Raw genomic sequence first — 26554 nt, 5'->3', positions numbered from 1 at the left:
GCCAGCACGGTTGGAGGACGGATGAGTGGGATGCTTGTTGCAGGCTGAAGTGGGGAGCCAGCCAGAAAGCACGGGGGGCTGAGGGCAGCCCCCTTCTCCGGCACCTCTCTCCACAAAGCCACCTTGAGTCATTCTTTAATGGAATTTGTGCCTATTTTAATTCCTACAGGCACAAAATCCTTGTGTGTCCTTTATAAATATTTCATTGTCGTCCAGCAGCAAATTCCTGATGCCCAAAGGCCTGGGTGGCCATCTCCTTGCCTGGGCCGGGCGGCCTCTGGGCTGGAAGAGATGCCCGTGCCCACTGGCACCTGGCACCTGGCCTTGATAGCTGCTTCTGCGCAGTGAGCAGCAGAGTATCCCTGGGAGGTTGGGATCACTGTGAACTTGACTGAAGAGAGTGAGGAGGCCTGGGCACCCATGGTCCCTAAGGGGCAGAGTCAGGGCTCCAACCCAGGTTGTCCTGATGCCAGGGGCCAACCTTGTCCCGCCCGCTGAAGTGTCCTGGAGGGGAATTCAAAGCTGGATTGGTTGTTTCTGGCACAGGGATCAGGGCAGGCTTCAGGGAGGGGCACTCCACAGTGGGAGAAGCTTTGCAAACTGTGAAGTGCTGTGAGAGTCTGGAAAGGGCTTTTACGGCCAACTATTCATAGGCCTAGATTCCCAGGGAAAAGGAAGGAGCCATGGACAGTCCCAGAGTGTCAGGAGTGAGGCTGGTCTACGACCCACACTACCCAGTCGCCTGATTTACTTCTCACAGTGAGGACAGCCCGCTGGACACCCATGACATCTTAATGAAATGCTGCCCAGGGCAGGAGCTGGGCCTGGGAACTTCTGGGACCTGGCAGTTGTCAGCTTCTGGGAAATCTAGTAGGAGCCGGGGGAGCACAGGGTGTCTTGCAAGGGAGCGCTGCGTTGTAGCTGCAGCTGGCTCTTTGGGGAGCCCCCAACCCAATAGAAATGATGAGTTTTATTACCCTCCTTCCCTGCCTCATTCCCCTCCGGGAAGACAGAGCCTATTCATTTGTTTTATTTGTTAGCCAGCTGCAGTCCAGAGATGCAGGCCTCTCTTCTGCAAAGCCTCTCCCAAGACAGATCAAAGAGACCCACTAAGTATATTAAAGGGGCCATGAAAATCGGGCTAGATGATGCAGTGTGTTGGGCAAAGCTGCCCTCAGCCGTGCTGGGCTTGGGGATGGGCTAGGACTTCAAGGCAGGCCTGGAAGACGGAGGTCATATGCATGGTGAGGCTGCCCTTTAAATTCTGAGTGCCTGTTCCGTGCTGGGCTCTGGGGTCCACAGGGGTGAGCTCTGCCCTCCTGGGAGCTCAGAGTCTGGCATGAAGGCAGTGGAAGGGAGGGAAGGAGGGAGGGATGACCTCCAAATGTCATCTCACTGGGGGGGTAGGGCTTCAACGTATGAATTTGTGGGGGACAAACATTTAGTCCATAGCAGGGACTTGGTGACCTGATAAGAGGTCAGTTCCCATTGCATCTCTGTTTATGCTCCCTGTCCTTGGCCCCATTTCACAGATGAGGAAACCGAGGTGTCGTTCTAGGATGCTAGGAGTCCAGATCAGTTTTTCAAGGTGGGGCTTGTTACTTGAACAGTTCTACCCCCTTTTGGGATTTGTAGGTTAGGACGGCCACGCTGGCCTGTGGTGTGGAGCTGGGCTCTGCAGCCCTTTCTGGGTGAGGAGGTTGGCCGGGCTGACTTTGTGCATTCCTCTTAACAAACAGCCTTGCAGCTCTCAGAATGCTCCATCCCCACCCCTGGGCTTAGCGCGTGGGTGCACGTGCACGGGCTGGGATGTGGGGCCGGGCTTGCGGTCTTCCTTTCTGTTCTGCTAAACTCCTTCACTGCGTATGTCCACCTGCCCTGCCCTTAGCGCTTCTGGTGGGGAAGCCAGGGTCCCGGGCTCAGGCGCTAAGCAGAAGCCCATATGTCCACCTGCCTCTGCCCTTAGCCTGGTCCTGGGCCCTGCCACCTGCTGACAAAGAGAACCCTGGCCCAGGGAGCACAGTGTTGGAGACGCAGCTGCCGTTTGTGCACACTGGGGGTGGCTTTTCAGGCTGTCACCGCAGTCGCCATCCATGTCAGTGGTCCCCATGGCTGGCCTCACGCCCAGGGGCCTGGCCCCTTGTGGCCACCTGAGCAGCCCATCGGGGCCACGAGCAAGTCTGAGTCTCTGGCTCTGCACACGTGGAAAAGTCAGCAGAAAGGGGGCGGCAGGGCTGGGTGCAGAGGGACAGTGTGAGTCACTGTGTCCCCTGTGTGTAGGGAGCTTTGCATCTGGTGGCTGGTGGCCTTCATGTTCCCCAGTTTGTGGAGGTCTGGGTGATGGTCATGTTGGTCACTGCTGGGCTCCTGTGGGGCTGGGGAAGGATGACCCTGTCTCTTGCAGAGTGGCCGTGAGCTGGTCTGATCTCCCCTTTCCAGCCTCATTTCTCACATCTGTCCAGGGAACTGAATAACTCTGCTGAGGTCACAGAGCAGCAGCCCAGAGGTTTCAGCATATCTTCTGCACCCCCCAAGCACACCTCCTGAGCCCCGTATAAATCAATTTTAGATGTGTCTTTGCCAAAAGGATGAATTGTTTATGATGATGGAAGGATGAGCAGTATGGTCCTAGGTGGGATTCCTGAGGTTTTGTCGGTGGAGGAGAAACTGGCTCCCAGTGCCTGGGAAGATGGGGGGTAGGGGGAGCCCAGGATCTTAAAGGGAAAAACCTGGACAGGGATGTGGCTCTGAGCTCAAGGGACTGGTCCTCACAGGTGGGGTGGGAGGCAACCCAGGAGAACAGGCACCAGCCTGGGAGTCCTCAGTGGCATTGCGACACCCATGCCCTCCACCTAAGGTCCCCTTGTCCAGGCACTGGGTAGGGCTCTGAGCACTGGCTGGCTGGTGCCCCTCTGGAGATCTCAGGGGAAGATGAAAAGCCCCCGTGGATCCCCTGTGCCAGAAACAGGTCATGGTGCATAGTCAAGGCTCTGGATGAGTCTCAGTGGATAACACATGAGTAGATACATAAATCCGGCTCCCAGCCCAGGAAGGCCAGGCTGCCTTCATTCACTCACAGATAAAAAAAAAAAACCACCCACAGTCTTCTAGGATCTGAGTTGTCACACAGGTTCGCTGAGAGCATTGAAGATTTGTAGCTTGTTCTCCTCTTTATAACAGGCTTGCTATGCTGTTCCATTGATCTATATTTGTTTTTGTGTCAGTACCATACTGTTTTGATTACTGTAGCTTTGTAGTATAGTCTGAAGTCAGGAAGCCTGATTCCTCCAGCTCCATTTTTCTTTCTCAGTATTGCTTTGGCTATTCGGGGTCTTTTGTGTTTGTATACAAATTAAAATTTTTTTGTGTGCTAGTTCTCTAAAAAATACCATTGGTAATTTAACAGAGATTGCACTGAATCTGTAGATTGCCTTGGGTAGTATAGTCATTTTAACAATATTGATTCTTCCATTCCAAGAACATGGTATATCTTTCCATCTGTTTGTGTCCTCTTCAGTTTCTTTCACCAGCATCTTACAGTTTTCAGAGTGTAGTAGGTCTTTGGCCTCCTTAGGTAGGTTTATTCCTAGGTATTTTATTCTCTTTGATGTGCTGGTCCATGGGGCTGTTTCCTTAATTTCTCTTTCTGATCTTTCGTTGTTATAGAAATACAACAGATTTCTGTATATTAATTCCATTCTCCTCTTGGGAAGGAGAAGCTGTCTTCTCTCGTGTGTCTGGCATATGTGTATTTTGTATGTTCTCCACTGCGTATATCTGTTATCTGTAGATATCATGGATGCTACTGAGATATGGGTACGTACAATCCCTGCAGCCCGTGCACACATGTGGTGCACACGTCCTGTCTTGAGTGCACTTTCCGTGCACATGCACATCCTGCACGAAGTGTGTGACTCTGGGTGTGCGGTGGGTAGACCGTAGATGCTTTGTGTGTTGGTCTAATACATATATGGTATGTGGCTTTTGCCCACATTTCACATCCACGTGCAGTTCCTCTACCCAACACATCCATCTTTCACAAAGTTCCAAGCGAATATAGACCATGTGTATCTGTATAAAGCATCCATGCTATGTCTGTGTGTTCCATTGATACTTTATGAATATTCTATACGTAGACTTGATGTGTGTTGACCCGTTTGCATGCAGTGCCCACCGCGTTGCGTCATAAGGAGACCTGGGAAGCAGATGCAGTGGAGAATACACGTGGTGTATCAGCCAGGGTCTTGGCAGGAGGTGGCACTCTCAACTTGAACAGTTAATTAATGGCTATTTATAGTGTGGGAGGGTGGGTAGGTTGGAGGGAAAGCAACGAGGGAAGGTGTGGTAGCCTGGGATGAGCAACTGTGGAGAGCTGTCGGTCAACATGCCTGGGATGTAGCTGCTAGCACTTGTAGAGTTGCTCCGTGGCGTGAGCCTGCTGGCAGATGTAGCTCATTACCAAGGTCCTCCTCTTCCTCCGTTCCTCTGACCTCCTGCTGGGACTGTGCCTTGGATGAACTCAGCTGGACACCAGAGGGCCAAGAACCCCTCAAGGTGGCTTATGCAGACTTAGCCTCCCCAGTGGAGAGCAGGGTGGAGATGGGTGCATCTAGATGGGGAAACTGAAGATACCCGGTCAGGCCTCCGTCTTCCTGAAAGGCTCTGCAAGTTGGGCAGCTTCTTTCTCGCTGCAGTGGTAATGGTCCTGTGCCCTGGACCACTGGGGCCCTAGGAGATTTATCCTAGGGCCTGAACTTTGGAAGGTCCTGAACTTTGGGGGTGTTACCGGCCCACACTCTCTTGTGCACGCGTCTTGCTAAGGGATGTCATTGCTGTAACAGATCAGTGAGATATACTGTGGGATGTCAAAATGATGGAGTTCTTTCTGTAGTATGATGGGCCGCGGGAGAATTGACACAACCCCGGGACAGGATACACGGGCATCCTGCCATCCAGGCCCTGTGAAGGGACACCACTTCTGATCATTTTTACTTTACAGGAGGGGGGCCTGAGCACCTGGGTTTGAGCCAGCAAATGCTGTGGTTTCCTCCAGTAAATATATCCCATCCGGAACCGTTAGCTAATTTACTGCCTTATTAAGTTGCCAGCAATCTACTGTCTTCCAGCATCCATCTGGGTTTTATATCAGCCACACAGGTGAGCTATATGGCGATGTCGCGGGATTCCCACCCCTGCACTTTGTATAAATATAAACCCACTTGTTTACCAAGATGCACTTCATTCTTTCCTGAAGACCTAAGTCTCCATCTGGTGCCATTTCCCTCCAGGCAGAAGAACTTCCTTAGTAATCATGCTATGCAGAGAAGCAGGAAACAAGTTTTTAGTCTGAAAGTGGATTTTGCCTTCATTCTTTTTTTTTTTTCACATCTTTATTGGAGTATAATTGCTTTACAATGGTGTGTTAGTTTCTGCTTTATAACAAAGTGAATCAGTTATACATATACATATGTTCCCATATCTCTTCACTCTTGCGTCTCCCTCTCTCCCACCCTCCCTATCCCACCCCTCTAGGTGGTCACAGAGCACCGAGCTGATCTCCCTGTGCTATGTGGCTGCTTCCCACTAGCTATCTACCTTACGTTTGGTAGTGTTTATATGTCCATGCCACTCTCTCACTTCGTCCCGGCTTACCCTTCCCCCTCCCCATATCCTCAAGTCCATTCTCTAGTAGGTCTGCATCTTTATTCCTCTCTTACCCCTAGGTTCTTCATGACATTTGTTTTTCCTTAAATTCCATATATATGTGTTAGCATACGGTATTTGTCTTTCTCTTTCTGACTTACTTCACTCTGTATGACACATTCTAGGTCCATCCACCTCATTACAAATAGCTCAATTTTGTTTCTTTTTATGGCTGAGTACTATTCCATTGTATATATGTGCCACATCTTCTTTATCCATTCATCCGATGATGGACACTTAGGTTGTTTCCATCTCCTGGCTATTATAAATAGGGCTGCAATGAACATTTTGGTACATGACTCTTTTTGAATTATGGTTTTCTCAGGGTATATGCCCAGTAGTGGGATTGCTGGGTCATATGGTAGTTCTATTTGTAGTTTTTTAAGGAACCTCCATACTGTTCTCCACAGTGGCTGTATCAATTTACCTTCCCACCAACAGTGCAAGAGGGTTCCCTTTTCTCCACACCCTCTCCAGCATTTATTGTTTCTAGATTTTTTGATGATGGCCATTCTGACTGGTGTGAGACGATATCTCATTGTAGTTTTGATTTGCATTTCTCTAATGATTAGTGATGTTGAGCATTCTTTCATGTGTTTGTTGACAGTCTGTATATCTTCTTTGGAGAAATGTCTACTTAGGTCTTCTGCCCATTTCTGGATTGGGTTGTTTGTTTTTTTGTTATTAAGCTGCATGAGCTGCTTATAAATTTTGGAGATTAATCCTTTGTCAGTTGCTTCATTTGCAAATATTTTCTCCCATTCTGAGGGTTGTCTTTTCGTCTTGTATATGGTTTCCTTTGCTGTGCAAAAGCTTTGAAGTTTCATTAGGTCCCATTTGTTTATTTTTGTTTTTATTTCCATTTCTCTAGGAGGTGGGTCAAAAAGGATCTTGCTGTGATTTATGTCATAGAGTGTCCTGCCTATGTTTTCCTCTAAGAGTTTGATAGTTTCTGGCCTTACATTTAGGTCTTTAATCCATTTTGAGCTTATTTTTGTGTATGGTGTTTAGGGAGTGATCTAATCTCATACTTTTACATGTACCTGTCCAGTTTTCCCAGCACCACTTATTGAAGAAGCTGTCCTTTCTCCACTGTACATTCCTGCCTCCTTTATCAAAGATAAGGTGACCATATGTGCATGAGTTTATCTCTGGGCTTTCTATCCTGTTCCATTGATCTATCTTTCTGTTTTTGTGCCAGTACCATACTGTCTTGATTACTGTAGCTGTGTAGTATAGTCTGAAGTCAGGGCGCCTGATTCCTCCAGCTCCGTTTTTTGTTCTCAAGATTGCTTTGGCTATTCGGGGTCTTTTGTGTTTGCATACAAATTGTGAAATTTTTTGTTCTAGTTCTGTGAAAAATGCCAGTGGTAGTTTGATAGGGATTGCACTGAATCTGTAGATTGCTTTGGGTAGTAGAGTCATTTTCACAATGTTGATTCTTCCAATCCAAGAACATGGTATATCTCTCCATCTATTTGTATCATCTTTAATTTCTTTCATCAGTGTCTTATAATTTTCTGCATACAGGTCTTTTGTCTCCTTAGGTAGGTTTATTCCTAGATATTTTATTCTTTTTTGTTGCAATGGTAAATGGGAGTGTTTTCTTGATTTCACTTTCAGATTTTTCATCCTTAGTGTATAGGAATGCCAGAGATTTCTGTGCATTAATTTTGTATCCTGCTACTTTACCAAATTCATTGATTAGCTCTAGTAGTTTTCTGGTAGCATCTTTAGGATTCTCTATATATAGTATCATGTCATCTGCAAACAGTGACAGCTTTACTTCTTCTTTTCCGATTTGGATTCCTTTTATTTCCTTTTCTTCTCTGATTGCTGTGGCTAAAACTTCCAAAACTATGTTGAATAAGAGTGGTGAGAGTGGGCAACCTTGTCTTGTTCCTGATCTTAGTGGAAATGCTTTCAGTTTTTCACCATTGAAGACGATGTTGGCTGTGGGTTTGTCATATACGGCCTTTATTCTGTTGAGGAAAGTTCTCTCTATGCCTACTTTCTGCAGAGTTTTTATCATAAATGGGTGTTGAATTTTGTCGAAAGTTGAGATGATCATATGGTTTTTCTCCTTCAATTTGTTAATATGGTGTATCACGTTGATTGATTTGCGTATATTGAAGAATCCTTGCATTCCTGGAATAAACCCTACTTGATCATGGTGTATGATCCGTTTAATGTGCTGTTGGATTCTGTTTGCTAGTATTTTGTGGAGGATTTTTGCATCTATGTTCATCAGTGATATTGGCCTGTAGTTTTCTTTCTTTGTGACATCCTTGTCTGGTTTTGGTATCAGGGTGATGGTGGCCTCGTAGAGTGAGTTTGGGAGTGTTCCTCCCTCTGCTATATTTTGGAAGAGTTTGAGAAGGATAGGTGTTAGCTCTTCTCTAAATGTTTGATAGAATTCGCCTGTGAATCCATCTGGTCCTGGGCTTTTGTTTGTTGGAAGATTTTTAATCACAGTTTCAATTTCAGTGCTTGTGATTGGTCTGTTCATATTTTCTATTTCTTCCTGGTTCAGTCTTGGCAAATTGTGCCTTTCTAAGAATGTGTCCATTTCTTCCAGCTTGTCCATTTTATTGGCATAGAGTTGCTTGTAGTGATCTCTCATGATCTTTTGTATTTCTGCAGTGTCAGTTGTTACTTCTCCTTTTTCATTTCTAATTCTATTGATTTGAGTCTTCTCCCTTTTTTTATTGATGAGTCTGGCTAATGGTTTATCAATTTTGTTTATCAAAGAACCAGCTTTTAGTTTTACTGATCTTTGCTATCGTTTCCTTCATTTCTTTTTCATTTATTTCTGATATGATTTTTATGATTTCTTTCCTTCAGCTAACTTTGGGGTTGTTTTGTCCTTCTTTCTCTAATTGCTTTAGGTGCAAGGTTAGGTTGTTTATTCGAGATGTTTCCTGTTTCTTAAGGTAGGATTGTATTGCTATAAACTTCCCTCTTAGAACTGCTTTTGCTGCATCCCATATATTTTGGGTTATCGTGTCTCCATTGTCATTTGTTTCTAGGTATTTTTTATTTTCTCTGATTTCTTCAGTGATCACTTCGTTATTAAGTAGTGTATTGTTTAGCCTCCACGTGTTTGTATTTTTTACAGATCTTTTCCTGTAATTGATACCTAGTCTCATAGCATTGTGGTCGGAAAAGATACTTGATACAATTTCAATTTTCTTAAATTTACCAAGGCTTGATTTGTGACCCAAGATATGATCTATCCTGGAGAATGCTCCATGAGCAGTAGAGAAAAATGTGTATTCTGTTGTTTTTGGATGGAATGTCATATAAATATCAATTAAGTCCATCTTGTTTAATGTATCATTTAAAGCTTGTGTTTCCTTATTTATTTTCATTTTGGATGATCTGTCCATTGGTGAAAGTGGGGTGTTAAAGTCCCCTACCATGAATGTGTTACTGTTGATTTCCCCTTTTATGGCTGTTAGTATTTGCCTTATGTATTGAGGTGCTCCTATGTTGGGTGCATAAATATTTACAATTGTTATATCTTCTTCTTGGATCGATCCCTTGATCATTATGTAGTGTCCTTCTTTGTCTCTTCTAATAGTCTTTATTTTAAAGTCTATTTTGTCTGATATGAGAATTGCTACTCCAGCTTTCTTTTGTTTTCCATTTGCATGAAATATCTTTTTCCATCCCCTCACTTTCAGTCTGTATGTGTCTCTAGGTCTGAAGTGGGTCTCTTGTAGACAGCAAATATATGGGTCTTGTTTTTGTATCCTTTCAGCCAATCTGTGTCTTTTGGTGGGAGCATTTAGTCCATTTACATTTAAGGTAATTATCGATACGTATGTTCCTATTCCCATTTTCTTAATTGTTTGTTTTGGGTTCATTATTGTAGGTCTTTTCCTTTCCTTCTCTTGTGTTTCTTGCCTAGAGAAGTTCGTTTAGTAGTTGTTGTAAAGGTGGTTTGGTGGTGCTGAACTCTCTCAGCTTTTGCTTGTCTGTAAAGGTTTTAATTTCTCCATCAAATCTGAATGAGATCCTTGCTGGGTAGAGTAATCTTGGTTGCAGGTTTTTCTCCTTCATCACTTTAAGTCCCTCCTGGCTTTCAGAGTTTCTGCTGAAAGATCAGCTGTTAACCTTATGGGGATTCCCTTGTGTGTTATTTGTTGTTTTTCCCTTGCTGCTTTTAATATGTTTTCTTTGTATTTAATTTGTGACAGTTTGATTAATATGTGTCTTGGCGTATTTCTCCTTGGATTTATCCTGTATGGGACTCTTTGTGCTTCCTGGACTTGACTATTTCCTTTCCCATATTAGGGAAGTTTTCAACTATAATCTCTTCAAATATTTTCTCAGTCCCTTTCTTTTTTTCTTCTTCTTCTGGGACCCCTATAATTCGAATGTTGGTGCATTTAATGTTGTCCCAGAGGTCTCTGAGACTGTCCTCAGTTCCTTTCATTCTTTTTTCTTTATTCTGCTCTGCAGTAGTTATTTCCACTATTTTATCTTCCAGGTCACTTATCCGTTCTTCTGCCTCAGTTATTCTGCTATTGATCCCTTCTAGAGTATTTTTAATTTCATTTATTGTGTTGTTCATCGTTGCTTGTTTCATCTTTAGTTCTTCTAGGTCCTTGTTAAATGTTTCTTGCATTTTGTCTATTCTGTTTCTAAGATTTTGGATCATCTTTCCTATCATTATTCTGAATTCTTTTTCAGGTAGACTGCCTATTTCCTCTTCATTTGTTAGGTCTGGTGGGTTTTTATCTTGCTCCTTCATCTGCTGTGTGTTTTTCTGTCTTCTCATTTTGCTTATCTTACTGTGTTTGGGGTCTCCTTTTCACAGGCTGCAGGTTCATAGTTCCCGTTGTTTTTGGTGTCTGCCCCCAGTGGGTAAGGTTGGTTCAGTGGGTTGTGTAGGCTTCCTGGTGGAGGGAACTGGTTTCTGTGTTTTGGTGGATGAGGCTGGATCTTGTCTTTCTGGTGGGCAGGTCCACGTCTGGTGGTGTGTTTTGGGGTGTCTGTGGACTTATTATGATTTTAGGCAGCCTCTCTGCTAATGGGTGGGGTTGTGTTCCTGTCTTGCTAGTTGTTTGGCATATGTTGTCCAGCACTGTAGCTTGCTGGTCATTGAGTGAAGCTGGGTGCTGGTGTTGAGATGGAGATCTCTGGGAGATTTTCGCTGTTTGATATTATGTGGAGCTGGGAGGTCTCTTGTTGACCAGTGTCCTGAAGTTGGCTCTCCCACCTCAGAGGCACAGCACTGACTCCTGGCTGCAGCACCAAGAGCCTTTCATCCACATGGTCTCAAAGTCCACCTCCTTAATTTGGGACGATTCGTTGTCTATTCAGGTATTCCACAGATGCAGGTACACCAAGTTGATTGTGGAGATTTAATCCGCTGCTTCTGAGGCGGCTGGGAGAGGTTTCCCTTTCTCTTCTTTGTTCTCACAGCTCCCGGGGCTCAGCTTTTGATTTGGCCCCGCCTCTGCGTGTAGGTCACCGGAGGGTGCCTGTTCTTCACTCAGACAGGAGGGGGTTAAAGGAGCCGCTGATTCGGGGGCTCTGGCTCACTCAGGCTGGGGGGAGGGAGGGGCACAGAGTGCGGGGTGAGCCTGCGGCAGCAGAGACCGGCGTGACGTTGCACCAGCCTGAGGCGCGCCGTGCGTCCTCCCGGGGAAGTTGTCCCTGGATCCCGGGACCCTGGCAGTGGCGGGCTGCACAGGCTCCTGGAAGGGAGGTGTGGAGAGTGACCTGTGGTGACACACAGGTTTCTTGGTGGCAGCAGCAGCAGCCTTAGCGTCTCTGGGGTCCACGCTGTTAGCCACGGCTCGCGCCCGTCTCTGGAGCTCCTTTAAGCAGCTCTTAATCCCCTCTCCTCGCGCACCAGGAAACAGAGAGGAAAGAAAAAGTCTCTTGCCTCTTCAGCAGCTCCAGGCTTTTCCCCAGACTCCCTCCCGGCTAGCCGTGGCGCACTAACCCCTGCAGGCTGTGTTCACGCCACCAACCCCAGTCCTCTCCCTGCGCTCCGACCGAAGCCTGAGCCTCAGCTCCCAGCCCCGCCCGCCCCGGCGGGGGAGCAGACAAGCCTCTCGGGCTGGTGAGTGCTGGTCGGCACCGATCCTCTGTGCGGGAATCCCTCCGCTTTGCCCTCCGCACCCCTGTTGCTGCGCTCTCCTCCGCGGCCCCAAAGCTCCCCCCTCCGCCACTCATAGTCTCCACCCGCGAAGGGGCTTCCTAGTGTGTGGAAACCTTTCCTCCTTCACAGCTCCCTCCCACTGGTGCAGGGCCCGTCCCTATCCTTTTGTCTCTGTTTATTCTTTTTTCTTTTTCCCTACCCAGGTACGTGGGGAGTTTCTTGCCTTTTGGGAGGTCTGAGGTCTTCTGCCAGCGTTCAGTAGGTGTTCTGTAGGAGTTGTTCCACGTGTACATGTATTTCTGGTGTTTCTGTGGGGAGGAAGGTGATCTCCGCGTCTTACTCTTCCGCCATCTTCCCGGAAGTCTCCTATTTGTAGTTTTTTAAGGAACTTCCATACTGTTCTTCATAGTGGCTGTACCAATTCACATTCCCACCAGCAGTGCAAGAGTGTTCCCTTTTCCCCACACCCACTCCAGCATTTATTGTTTCTAGATTTCTTGATGATGGCCATTCTGGCTGGTGTGAGACGATATCTCATTGTAGTTTTGACTTTTGCCTTCATTCTTAAAGAATACTTTCCCTGGGTAGACAGTTCTGGGTTACGGTCTTTTTAAAAAGCTCTTTAAAGATGTTATCCACTGTTTCCTGGCCCCTGTTGTTTACGATCGGAAGTGCTGTTCAAATAGTTGTTTTCCTGTATGTGATACAAGGTTTCATACACGGTTTCTCTCTGGTGCTTTCAAGATCTTCCCTCTCTGGTGTTCAGCAGCTTGACTCCAACGTGTGGTTTTCGTTGCTTGACTCCGACGTGTGGTTTTGTCTTCCACCAAATTTGGTTAATTTTGGTTATTCTTCAATTTTTTTGTCTCATTCTCTTTCTTCTAGGACACCTGGTGACACTGTCCTACATGTCTCTGAGGCTTTTAAAATTAATAAATTTCTGATCTTTATTCGTCTCTTCAGGTTGGATCATTTCCATTGATATGCCTGTTGTTCTCTTCTTCTTGCTGTTTCACTGTTCTGTCCTTTCTGGCCCAACTCCAACGTTGACCTGCCATTCCTCCTCTTTCGTAAGGACTATGGGGTTGCTGAGGGGTCAGAGCTCTGCACTGGCTCAGTGGGACTGAGGGCCAGAGAGGATACAAACGTGTGATGTCATCTCTGCCGTGAAAGTGTGGCCCCCGCGGCAGGCAGGATGTGGCACAGTTCATGCCAGGGGAAAGGCGGGCAGGCTGAACGGCAGTGATGAGTCTCTGGGAGAGAGGCCCGGGCTAGGGCAGTCAGTTGTCTTCCTGGGGGACACAGTGGGCGGCGTGCAGGTCTCTCCTGAGTCCTAGGCCCTGGGCTAGCTGCTCTCTGACCTCAGCGGACCTGCACAACATCCCCACCTCAAAATTATCATCCTCCCACGTAACAGACTGGGAGAGGTTGTCTGGGGCCTAAGGGAGCGCAGCTGGTTAAATGACCATGAGCGTGTGGCTCGGGGAGCACCAGGGAAGCCTTTTGTGACGGGGCAGGATTTGAGACGTTGGAAGGCCACGCGCCTCCTCCAAGTGCTCAGTCCAAATACCGCCCATGATCCTGGTATTTTTCTGGGCAGGATTAGTCCCGGAACTTGAACTAGTCTTAGGTTTCTTCTGCCATGTTGTGCAGACCCTGTCCTGGCTCTGACATGATCACTGACCAGCCAGGTGACACCGGCAGGTAACTCACCTTTCCAGCACCACCGTCCTCATTTGAACGTGAGGAAATACAGGCTCGGTCTTGCATAGTTGATGCAGGGGATCAACGAAGTGATGGTCTGTGCAGCTGCGTGAAGAGTTTCAAAAGCGCTTACACACACGAGGCCGCTAAGGATTACTCGTTCCGTCGATTCTGACAAGGCCACATTCACACAGTGGCATAAATTTATTCTGTCCTTTGTTAAAGCGGTATTTTATGTGCTCGGTGTTTCTCTAGGTGTGAGGATACAGCAGGGGACAAAACAGGTAAAAATCTTTGCCCTCGTGGTGTTTATGCTCCACCCTGCAACGACCTCTCTCAATTCAAGACGTCTGCTTTTAAAAAAGCCTCATTTTGGGGATTGGAACCCAGAGTTTTCATCCACCAACTCTGAAGAAACCAAGCTCCCCTGCTATTAAGTAACTGACTCGGTTTCCTTGCCAGTGGTGTCAGATGCGTCACGCCTGTTTTATAGGGTCGTCACGAGGGTAGAAGGAGGTGATGTATGACAAGGAGTCCACACGGACTGGCCGTGGGCTGGTGGGTCCCCGATGCCTGAGCTGGGGACACGGGGAGCCTGGGGCAGAAGGCAAGTTGATTTGCTCCATGCCGAGCTTCCTGGCACCACCGTTGAGAACGTGGAAACCGGGGTTCTTTCTCCCCTTCCCCAGCGCACACAGAAAGGACTCTAGGGAATCCATCATCCCCTCCCCCCTGTGCACCCCTCTTACCTTCCGTGGTGTCCCCACCTCCCGGGGCAGCCCCACAGCTCCCAGCGGGGGAGGTGCCAGGATCCACACCTCCTTGGCTGTCCGCCCACCTGTCTGCTCTACCTGGCCCTGGACCGCGCATGTATCTAAGAATAGAATCATGGCAGTCAAAAACAAGAACCACCACCAAAAAACCCAGTTAGCGTTCTCTGACTCTTCACTCTTAATGTTGATCCATGTTGGGTTATTGAATTTTCTCCCTTGGGCTGGCTACTTTTGGAGTTTTCTGCAAAATGTTACGAGTGAATATGCTGCTTTTCTTTGAGAAAACTGTTACTGGAAGAACAGTGCAATGACCCCCAAGCTCCTCTTGTGACCAAATGCCCCAGACCTCCCCCCCCAAACTTCAAAGGCTATTTCTTCACTGATTCTTCCCTGTTCTTCGCCCCACCCCTCAGGCGCTGGCCCCGCCCCCAGCTCCATCCCCACGGCCGCGCCCACATCCACACCCACCCCGAACCGCAGGAGACCCCAGCTGACTCCGTCTCCCTGTCCTCTCACCTCCTCCCGCAGGTTACGGGCACGCTGCTCCGGGCACGGACGCGGGCAAGGCCTTCTGCATGTTCTACGCGGTGCTGGGCATCCCGCTGACGCTGGTCATGTTCCAGAGCCTGGGCGAGCGGATGAACACGTTCGTGCGCTACCTGCTGAAGCGCATCAAGAGGTGCTGTGGCATGCGCAACACGGAGGTGTCCATGGAGAACATGGTGACCGTGGGCTTCTTCTCCTGCATGGGGACGCTGTGCATCGGGGCGGCCGCCTTCTCCCAGTGCGAGGAGTGGAGCTTCTTCCACGCCTACTACTACTGCTTCATCACGTTGACTACCATTGGCTTTGGGGACTACGTGGCCCTGCAGACCAAGGGCGCCCTGCAGAGGAAGCCGCTCTACGTGGCCTTTAGCTTTATGTATATCCTGGTGGGGCTGACGGTCATAGGGGCCTTCCTCAACCTGGTGGTCCTCAGGTTCCTGACCATGAACAGCGAGGACGAGCGGCGGGACGCCGAGGAGCGGGCGTCCCTCGCCGGCAACCGCAACAGCATGGCCATCCACATCCCCGAGGAGGCGCGGCAGGGCCGGCCCCGGTACAAGGCGGACGCGGCGGACCTACAGTCCGTGTGCTCCTGCACCTGCTACCGCCCGCAGGAATACGGTGGCCGCTCGGCGGCGCAGCAGAACTCCTTCAGCACCAAGCTCGCCCCCCAGTACTTCCACCCCATCTCTTACAAGATCGAGGAGATCTCACCAAGCACATTAAAAAACAGCCTCTTCCCGTCCCCTATTAGCTCCGTTTCTCCCGGGTTACACAGCTTTACCGACAACCACAGGCTGATGAGACGGCGGAAGTCCATCTAGGGTCTGGGGAGGGAAACACAAACAAGTCATTTGTCATAGCTGACGTTAAGTCTCATTGGCCCACCTTGTCTTATTTATTGATTATGGTTATATCCTTTATTGTTATGATTATTGTCATCAGTTTTTCTTTCTCTCCTTCCCTCTTTCTTGGTTTCATTTCTTCCCCACCTTCCCAGCGAGACAGAGCAGGCCAAAGGGAAAAAAGGAAAGGCCCGTCTTCCTGTGAAACTCGCATCTGAGCATGAAGCATGGATTTCTTCCTTCTTCCCAGCAAAGTATGCCTTACATTTCTCCCCCGCCCGCCCCACCTCTGGGGTGGCTTTCCCAGGACAGGTGTGAGACCCAGACAAGGAGACAGAGCCCAGAGGATACCTGACCCAAAGTTGCACACGCGGCTGAGAGCCTCGAGTGCCCACCCACAGTGGTGTCTCTGACCCAACTCCTTTCTCTTTTCCTCCCCAAGCAGTGGGTGGCCGAATGTGTGTGGTCTGAGTGTGTGTGAATGAGTGCACACACCAGTGTGCTTCTGATGTGACAGAATGGAAAGTATCAGGTATTCATCCTTCTTCTCCGTCACACAATTCTGTTAATAGCCTGCTTTCGGCCGCTTCCAAACAAAACGGGAAAACAAACAAAACCCACGAGGTTTCTGATTTATCATCTTGCCAAATCATGCATGTTCCACAAGCAGTCTTTATCCCAGATACGTCATGACCACATTTTTAAAACGCTAGATTCTAAATTATATTAACTTCTTTTTAGGGGGTGGGTGGGCAAGCCGACACGGATCGTTTTAGCTTGCCAGTTCAAAAATTTTTTAAACAAGCATGCACTTTGTTAAACTGGTATGCGTTATCAACACAAGAAAACAAAACTAGCAATGGAATAATCAAAAGCCAATAATATTAATTTATCAGAGACATTTTTAATTTCACCACCTCTAGTTCCAACGATTTTCCGTGTAACTGGACGTGTTGGGGAAACTGGAAAACTGTTGCAACCACGGAGTATCTTATTCTCTTATTTGTGTGATGATGATGACTTGTGTAGCATCTACCTACATGAGTAAGAATTACAGTTTGGGATGCTTGGGTGAGAATGGGTATTGGTAAGTGGACGTGGTTTCTTTTCCTAATGAAAAACGACAGGGCATTCCTCATTTTAAAGAATATATATAATGTATTTTAAGAAAGATTGTCTCTAACTGCTTTTGATTTGTAAATAAGGGAATGTTGATGTTGGTCTCAGGAAGAGTTTGGAGGCAAGGAGCTGCGTCTTGGCCTGCTGGGAACTTGTCAGTCTCAGGGGGTGATTTTTTTTCTGAATAATGGAGAAATTCCTCCCCACTCTCAATAGGGGATGACCCCAAAGGGAAGGCCTGCTAACATCCTTGGGGGGGGGGGGCTATAGAACATAGCACATTGGAGGCCCTTTCCACGACAGGAATAAAGCAAAGTCTCACCTGCAGATTCACGGGGGGGACCTTCATTTCCCTCATCACTGTCTCGGCCATTTCTAAAAATCAGCCAACCTCACTTCCCTTTTTCAAATTCTTCCAGCTCTTGGACAGCAATGGGCTTTGGCTGGGCTGCTCAGGCGCGGATAATCTTTGATCTATAAAAGAGAGAGAGGCACTGAGAGGGTGAGTGATTTGCTCAACGTCAGAGAGCTGGTCTTTGCTAGAACTGAGACATTAGTTTTGGGGACCGATCCGGACCCCAAAAGGGTCCAAGGAGCTGTGACCCCACCACACTATGGCACCCTCATTCAGCCCTCAGATGAGGGAACCTGCATCTTTCTCCACAGCTAAGTGTACCAGGCTTTTAGAGTCAGTTAGAGGTACACGGGTTCAACCCTTCACTCAGAACTGGTCCCCTCACCATGTACAGTGGTCATAAAGTGACCTACTTCTGCTTGAATGCTTCCAGTGACAGGGAGCTCCTCCTTTCGCAGGGAAGTTTAGAAAACATCCCATAATCTCTCTTTCCACAGAGCTGACTCTTCTTTGTAGGATTAAGGATTGGTAGGATGAAGTCTTTCCTGTTTGCGGGATGACCACCAACTTAAGTGTCTGAAGCAACTTGGAATTTCTCTTGGTTCCATATCCTAGCCCCCCACCCCCTGCCCTTTGCTACCAGCTCAGCCCCTGAAGGACACGTACCGAGTCTTCTGTTCCAAAGGTAAACATCCTTGTTTATGCTCAGAGCGTTCGGGGGTGGAGGGGAACCTCGGTTTGCTTCCCTTGTGATGTCCTTCTTTTTCTCAGATGCTCGAGCTCTTCCCTACCATGCTGTCTGGCCAAGGAGTCCTCTAGGTGCATGCAGTGAGGTGCTCTGATGGGGGCGCTGAGTCAGGAGTTCTCCAGGGTTCTCGTCTCTTGATAAAGCAGGCCTGAGGCATCTCCACCTAGAGCTTGGCCCATCCCATCAGCATTGGAATCCTCAAAAGCCAGGGGGAAGCTTACTCTGAGTCACCTTGCTGAGGTCCCTCATCTTCAGGAAAGGAAATCGAGGTCCAGAAAGGCTGGACATGACTCTGAGGCCCCACAGCCAGAACTTAGGTCTTCCCACTTGTTTATCCTGCTGCTTCGTCATTGCTGTCACACCCTCCAGACAGTCCTTGTTGCTGGACTTTTCAGCATCTCGGACCCAGGTCTCTCTTCCCCCTTCACAGCTGATGATTTCTTTCTTTCAGCCCAGCTTTCCCACACCTTTCTTCCAGTTGACCACACCCACTCAGGGAGGGGGAAGAAATCTCACCAGGTTGTTTGAATTTGGGCCCCAACTTCCGTTAGAATGAGCTGAAGAAGAGCCACGTTCCACCAGCATCACAGGAGGTTGGCCTGCCACGTGGTCCCTGGTGGGGGTCTAGAAATCAACATGCCACATAGATTCTCAAAGAGATTTTGGACTCTCACTTGAATGCTTTCCAACTAGGAGATCTCAACCCATCCCCTCCATCAAAGACAAAAGGAAGGTAGGCAGTGGTACCGATTAGCCCAGCAGCTGAGTGCCATGCTTTCTAGAGACCATCCCATTTTGATCTTTATGACATCCATCCTGGGTGGAAGGTGCTGTCATGCCATTGGTCTACTAGATTCTTTACATAGGAGTGAACCAACCTGTTTGGCTTTTGAGATACCCTGTTAGCCCCAGAGCTGGGATCGGAGCACTTCTATCCATCCACACCACTCTGTCCTGAAACTCGGGCAGCAGCCTCTTAAACACAGCAGGCTGCCTGGTGCTCTAAATTTAAATACTCTCTCTGAAGCATCTGTTGTGCTCCACTGTGCATCACCAATTGGGAGGAGGGTACCTGCACTTTGGAATGATCACAGCAGATCACTTGCAGCCCAGGAATCCCCACTGGGTCCCTCATCCTTCCAGCAGGGGAAGCAGATGGATGCAGACCGCCGCCCAGGAGGCCTGGCTGTGCAGGTGCTCGTCAAAACCCATCTGTAGGAAAGGGTGAGTTGACTGGTTAATCTCGGTGCACCGTCGTTTGGTCTCTGCACACGGGGCCTCGGCTGGGAGAATATCTGGATGGTGACTTGGAAACCTGCAGATAAGCCCAGGCAGGTCATTTTTCTTTGCCCCCAGATCTGAAAGCCTTGATTCCTAGTGATTCCTGGTCACTAGCGGTTTGAAGCTGGAGGGAAGAATGGTTTGGAGGCATTCGTTGTGCACACTGAGTTTGGAGGGGAAGGTGAGAGAGGTAAAAATGATTAAAGGAGGAAAACCACCCATCGCTGAGGTTTTCGGCCCTATTTCTTTATGTAAACTTCTTAAATAATAGGCCCTAATTAGGGTACCCGTTAAGGGCATCCACAGAGGCTTGGGGTCTGAGGCCTGTGCCGGACTATGTCCGTTCTCTTGGTGGGACGGGCGGCATCTGTCCAACACTCCGATGAATTGCATCTTCACCCTGAAAGGGGTGGGATGTGGGGTCTGTCACATGCAGGCCTGCTGCCTGGGAGTGGCTGACGTGTGTTTCTTACAGAGTCATGGTTTGTGTGGGACCCCGGAAGGATCCCAGCAAGGAAAGTTTGGCAGGACGGGGACCCGGTCCTCACCTCCAGCTTCACGGGGCTCCTCTGTAGCTTCCTCATCCACACAATGGGCCAATTTGGGCTGAATTTGTGAGCATGTAGCACAAAATCAACTTGACCGATGGAGACATCTGGCCTGATGTTCTGGTCACTGGGCACATTTGAGGGTTGGGCCACAACACTGAAAACCCAAAATCATTTCGCTTGGCAGCATCCTGGGAGCTGGGAAGATGGCGAGTGAGTAGGCAGAGGCGTCAGGAAGGGTGGTCATCGTGCAACCAAGGCCCCGTGCGTGCTGGGTTCCCCAAGGCCCTGGGCATACATCCATTTTCTGTGGCTATTTCTTGAGCACACCTTAGTAGAGGTTGCTGTTTTGGGGGGGGGGGGGGCGGGGAGGGAAACCCATTACCATGATTCCTCCCTATCGCCCCAACTTTCTGTTGTGAAAATTCCAGATTTACAGAAAACTTCCATATCCCTTTCACCCAGACTCACCAGCCTTCAGAACTTTGCCACATTTGCTTAAACCACCCACCCCCCATCCCGACATTCATACCCAGGGGCATTTGGAGAATGAAGTGACGTCTGCAACTTTTAGGTGGTTCGGCCAAAGGGAAAAATTGTTTCTCTCCCAGGAACAAAAGCCTTCTCTTTGGTAACAGTGCTGTTATCACCCTTAAGTTTAGCAGTCATACAATGATATTGTCTAAGACGCAACCCATATTCACATTTCTTACGTGCAACCCATATTCACATTTCTTACATCGTCCCAAAAATGTCCTCCAGGGCCTTTCTGTGAATCTGAGAGACAATCCAAGATTGCATCCCACATTGCTTGTCTGCTCACCCCAGACTCCCCCAGTCTAGGATGTTTTCTCCGTTTTTGTTTGTCATGACGTTGCCACTTTGTTGTCTGAGCCAGTTCTGTTGTGGGCGGGCCCACGACCTGCCTCTGTTTCCTCAGGTTAAGGAATTAAAGGTGATGTTGTTACGATTAACGCGTTTGAGAAATCTGACTCTCTGGAGACCTCTGTGATAACCTCTTTCGTCGCAGATAAATAAGGCATATGAAGTGCTGTTCTCCTTTGCCGGAGACACGAACTGAAGCTGTAGGAAAGGTGTCCAGGAGCCCCTGGATGCTGGGTCTCGTCACCACAGCCGAGCAAGGCTCTGCGGTTTCTAACTTCTCACACGAATCTCTCTTCTCTGCTGAGAGTCAGCAATCTTTCCCCTAAACACCTGTGGGGATGACGCAGCTATAAATAGACATAAAGCGCCAAGACATTCTTTCATGGGTTGTAAAGGGTAGCAAGTGTAGCCCAGTAGAGTGGTTGGAAGGATGCCCGTACGCCGGTGGGGTACTCGGCACCCAGTTGCTTCTCATCTCTGTTTGAGATGTGTGTTTGCACTGGCAAGTTCTATAGCATGGCCTTCTCAGTTCTGGTAACACAGAGCAACCCACTGGCTGAGGCACGGTCCCTTTAATTTTGATCAAGAAAATATGTCCATACAGATTCCCGCCTCTGAGCCTTTGCCCATTCTGTTCCCGCTACCTGGAGGGTATCCCTGCCGCTCTCCAGCACGGAGGTGGAGATGGGAGCATACTTTAAAAGCTCCTTCTGACTATTTGTTCCATGAGGGACTCAATGATGTCCTCCTCTGGGGTCCCCAGTCCTTCTTTCTATCATGGACAAATACATTGGGAAGCAAACCTCCAGTGACCCGGCCATAGGAGCTATAGGTTCTGGGCAGCGCCCACAGCAGGGCATAAAGACAATCAGACTTCCAGCATCTTGCCTAAATGGCCACTCGTCACTGTCATCAAGGCACGTCTTAACGTCACTACCAGACTTTGTTCCATCCCTGGAAACCAATGCACATCCACGGGATGAAAACCATCACCCCACCGTCGGCGGTTCAGAGGCATTTGCCTGGCAGAGTTGGGTGGGCCACGTGCAATAGGGCCACAGGCTGTCCACAGCTGGGCATTTCCCATAGAGCAGGTGATCGGTACATCTTCAGACGCCAGCGGCACGCTTGTGACATTTTGCCCTGGAGTGAGTGAGCCCTTGATGCGAGTGTCAACAGGAACCAGGGCAGCACCGTTTTCTCATGGGAGTACTTCCGGTAGAGGCTGAGCGGGGTGGGGCACACACGGCGAGGGACAGGATCCCCGGCCTCGGCTCTGCACCTGCCCAGCGCTCGCTCTGGGGCCCTGAGACAGGACAGGGCAGGCTCTTCTTTCTCTGCAGAGCAGCGGGAGGGAATAAAGCTGCATGCACACCTGGGACCGGCTTCTGCCGTTCACAGGCAGGTGGTGGTTTTGCCTCTCTGAGCCTCCGTGTTCCAGCCTTTGAAGTTGGAGATTTCAGATAAACCCCACTGCACAGGGTGCCTACAAGAACAGCGTGTGGCAACATCGGGCGCCTGTTCTGAGCAGAGTGCCGAGCTAGAGTTCTTAACACCGCTTGCATTTCTCCTAAAGGCCGGTCCAAGGCTCCTGCAAGCTTACTCCCGGGCACTTGACTAAGTCCAGCTATGGAAAGAGGTGATCAGTCTGGTGGAGGAACGCAGGCAGGGCTTCAGGGAGGAATTGGCTTTTGGTAATCTTTGAGGAGAGCCTTGAAGGAGCAAGTGGGCACTGTTGCATGGGCAGAGGCCCAGGCGTGGGAAGGGGCAGGGAGCAGCGATTTCACCCAGTGCTCCGTGGCTTCCCTAACACAGAGCCACACCTGAAAGATGAGTCAGTGAGCTGTCAAGGCCCTTCACAAGCTGGTCACACCTTAAGGCATCCAGGCTACTCTCCTGCTCAAGAACCTTCCATGGCTCCCCAGTGCCCACAAATTTTATTTCAAGGTCCTTCGCTCTAACACCCAGAGCCTGAGCCTTGGGCTCTGATGGAGGAGCTCTCCATCCTGATATCCCTACTGGGTTCTCCTCTGATTACAAAAGTCTGAAACTAGATCCTGGAGTCTCACCCAGTTTGAATCCTGTGGCGTCCTATTCTTCAGGTGGAGGTTTTCTTCCTTCTTCTGGATGTTAGGTCTAATTTGCATATGGGAATATTTCTGGATAAGATCTACTTGGTCTTTCATTTAAGCATCCTGGGGGCTTGTTCTGGTGCAGACCTCCAACAGCTTGAGCAAAGATTAGCATGAAACCACTAAAAGGAAAATGTATAATTCTTGGGCTTCCTTGGCGTGAAGAATTCGCTGTTTCCTGAGACTCTGGGAGCAACAGATTTTGTGACTGCCTGTGACCAGGAATCAGGGATGGAGAGAGGAGAAGAGGACGCACTTGAGGGCAAGGTAACTTTTTACTTGGAGAGTTTTTATTCTCCACATCATCCCATCACTCTTGGATCCTAACTTCAGCCTCTTGGAGGCTCCAGTCGAGTTGCCTGGGGACCCCTACCATCCAGAGAGCAGCTCTTGATCTTGAAGAGGGAGGTCTTGTGAAGTTTAGCTATAAGCCTTGACCACTACAAACATAAAACCTCAGCTTTGCCCCTTCCAGCTCCTGAGCATTGTGGGGTGGAGGCCTCAGGGCCTTTGTAAGCACCCACCTGGGCAACAGCTTTCTTTCCTTCCTCTTTGTAATCAGGCCAAGTGGCCTTGGGCAAGTCACTTCCTCTCCGACAAAGGATGGAATGGCCAGGGGAGAGGAAGATGCTGGTGAAGATGACAGGAGGTCAGTGTCATTATGTTCCATGCTCTTGGTTGACATTTCCTTGGGGGGGGGGGGCTTTGGAGGCGGGATGGCCAAGTCCTCCCAAGCATAGGGTTCCTGAGCGGGGCCAGCTCCTTCCCCCTGGGGAACGTCACATTTTCCAGGTAGAGTTGTTCTATAACCCTCCTCGCACCAAAGAATCATGTCTTTACCCAGCTCCTCTGACCCTTCTGTTGACGGGTTCTCCTTTGTGGCCCTGCTCAGTCCCACGTGGACCAAATGCTTGGCAATGGGGGGTGGGGCGGGCATTGCCCAGTGAACCAAAGTCCCCCCTTTGCCTGACAAACCTTGGGGAAGTCCTACCTTTCCTTAACCTGAGAGATCAAAGCAGCTACTGATGTGAGCTGCAACAGTGGCTCTGCAGGGCCCCCTCTGAGCAGTACTCCCTGCTGATTGATTCACTTATCCAGCGATTATTTATAGAGCTTTTGGGCATCTGCCGTCAGCCTCAGTGAGAGGCCATTGTGGTGAACTGGACGGTCAAGTTCTGTGGCCTCATAAGGCTAAAATTCCACTGGATCACATGCTCCCAAGAGGCACAAGTTCTAGAAACAGAGTCAGATGAGCACTTCTTGGAATCAGAACCTGGCTCAGCTATTGCTGCACTTTCTTGAGCTGAATTTTAGAAGTTGGGTAGAAAAATAAAAATCGAATGAAAGGCAAAACACGATTAGTGGGAATCCAATGAAGCAGAACCCACAATTAACCAGATTTCTCTATAATTTGATGGCTCCTCAGAGAAGAACATGGTCCTGAAAAAGGCTAATTACATATTTGTTTATTCAGCCCACAAATAGCATTTTGACAGCCGTCTGGGGCTGGAAGCGACCTCCAGAGGCCACCTCAGTCCACCCTGTGCTTTATCAGAAATCTCCACGGAACAGAAAATGCATTGGATTAGGTGATGCTGTTGGCCTTACTGAGTGAAATTTAAATAGGAAAACAGACTAACCCCACCTGGAAGGTCTGAGGCTCTCTCGCTTGTCCATAATGTTGATCAGAAGGCTTGTAATTAAACAAACAGAGGAGACACAGGAAAGATGTCAAAGAGGATGAGATTTTAAGTCACTGAACCGCTTAACAAGAAGGAAGAATTTCTAGTCTATTCCCAGCAGGCCAAGAAATTGCTGATACTCCCTCTACCATGTACACTTTTTAACTTAGCCAACTGTGTATCCTTGTACCTCAAACATTAAACATTTAAAAAGTGTCATTTGTGACCCTAGGCATAGAAGAAGTTAAGCTTGAATTAGGTTCAAACTCACACCCGTTAAAATGATTGGCCTATATGCACAGGGAGTTCATTCTGGGAGTTGGGGGCACAAAGGTGTGATACTCACTTATTCATCTGGGGCGCGCGCGTGTATGCACTCACCGGGTATCTTTGGGTCTCTGGAGTTTTTTCTTTCTTCTTGGCATTGCTGGACACTTTCATGACTGCATGCTAAAAGGACCTGGGTTTGTTCTGATGGCGATGCTGCTGCTGGAAGGCCTCCAGAACATTCCCGAGGAGTGATGGAGATCAGGAAGTTTCTAGCAGAAGCTGGGTCAGCCTGGCCCCAGGCCAGGAGGATGGAACGGTTTGTCCCGAACCCCTAGCAGGGCTCTCCCTTCCCACGGTGGGCGTTTGGGATTGGATGGCAGGCCCAACTGTGGTCAAGGCATCAGACCTTGGGTGGGAAGCCGCACCAGTGATCCCAACTGGACCACAGTGAACCAGTTTCAAAGAAGCCTACTGTTCCTGTTCGTTTTCCTTTTGTTTATCTTCTCTGGCCTTCTCCACCCGTGGAGAGGGCGCCTTCACAAATGGCCTTAGAATGCCGTTCTGAAGTTTAACAGAATGAGACAACCATCAAATGAATATCAGAGGTATTTACTATCGCAGCTTATCTGAAAAATGAAAAACAAAAACAAAACAAAACTGTATCACCAATGTTTACAAGTCCAAGTAGACATCCAGCCCATGTAAAATATGTAATTTATGCAAGGGATTGCATCTTTCTTTTGTAACGAATGCACTAAGCAACCCTGTATATATTTTACAATGTCTTTACAGAAAAAAGAAAATCATTTACTGTAGTGTTGTAAAATAATGCACTTTTCTAATTTTTTCATTAAAATCTCTATGGCACGTTTGCAAATGTGTTTTGGTCTTCCTTCACTAAGAAAAAGGGGAATTAAGAGGTGTTTTTGTCCAGGCTCTCCCGCCTTAAGCCACATTCGGAAAACTTTCTCAAGCAAGGTGGACAGAGTCAGAATTGTCATTGGTCTTCCTCACTGCAGGCAGGCCCGCTAAGAAGCCTTGCCCCTAAAAACCTCAGCAAGGACTTCAAATCAACCGAGACCCCCGATTGGCCAATTTTTGTTTTTCTGGCTGAGGAATTTGAGTTCAAAACATGAGACAACCCCTTTTGCCCTTTTCTACCTGTCTCTGGGTGTGTGTGGAAAAAAGCAGAAACAGGCAGATAAAAGATGCTCTGTCATCTCTGCGTCAAACGTAAACTCTGCTTCCGGCAACCCACAGTAGCTGCTGAAAGGTTAGGGGCGTCTGACTTCACTCATGTTCCAGAGGCCTGGGCATCACGGAACTCTGGGGGTGCCAGTGTCAGAGCTTCCTGAAGGGGTGGTATTCTCCGATTTTGCCCGCATCTAGAAGGCTCCTGAAAACACAGATTGCCAGCCCCATCCTCACTGTGGGTCCAGGGCGGGGCCACGACTGTGCGTTTCTAACAAGGCCTCAGGGGTCCTGATGCTGCTGGGGTTGGGACCACACCTTGAGGACCGCGGTCTTCTCCGTGCTGTCCCAACTCTGAGGTTAAGGGGAGATTCTGGACCAAAGCGCATCATGGCCACAGGTGGAGCCCCACGGAAGCCAGGCTCCTCTCTACCGGTCCTGTCGTAAGTGCGCTCATTCATGGGGTACCTGCTGCCTGCTCTGCTCTGCTCCCCCAGAACAGAGGCTCATACGGGGAAGAGGCCTGACCCTGGGAAGAACCTTGACTCTCAATGATCAACATCACATCACCGCAGTTTGTTCCTCGATAGGACACCTTGTTTCAGGAGTCGGGTCTTCTAAGCCAGGGGTTAGACAACTTTGACAATAAAGAGC

The 26554-nt window shown here is 48.7% G+C and overlaps 1 protein-coding gene across 3 annotated transcripts in view; it reads left to right on the top strand.

Annotated features, from left to right (window-relative positions):
* Positions 1 to 25586, top strand: part of KCNK9 (potassium two pore domain channel subfamily K member 9) — a 101776-nt gene extending 76190 nt beyond the window's left edge. The window contains exons 2-3 of one of the 3 annotated variants that reach the window (XR_007472958.1): positions 14827 to 19135; positions 19268 to 25586. Coding sequence is in view for 1 of the 3 variants with exons in the window: in XM_004265299.4 (XP_004265347.2) it covers positions 14827 to 15668 (842 nt within the window). In the remaining 2 variants the exon portion in view is untranslated. Of the gene's footprint in view, positions 1 to 14826 lie in introns of all 3 variants that reach the window. The other 2 variants (XR_004480901.2, XM_004265299.4) reach the window with 2 other exon arrangements.
* The last annotated feature ends 968 nt before the right edge of the window (positions 25587 to 26554 follow it).

This window comes from Orcinus orca, chromosome 17 (assembly GCF_937001465.1).
Source record: "Orcinus orca chromosome 17, mOrcOrc1.1, whole genome shotgun sequence".
Taxonomy (NCBI): Eukaryota; Metazoa; Chordata; class Mammalia; order Artiodactyla; family Delphinidae; genus Orcinus; species Orcinus orca.
The sequence above is the reverse complement of the archived record's forward strand: the minus strand, read 5'-3'. Positions and strand labels throughout refer to the sequence as shown.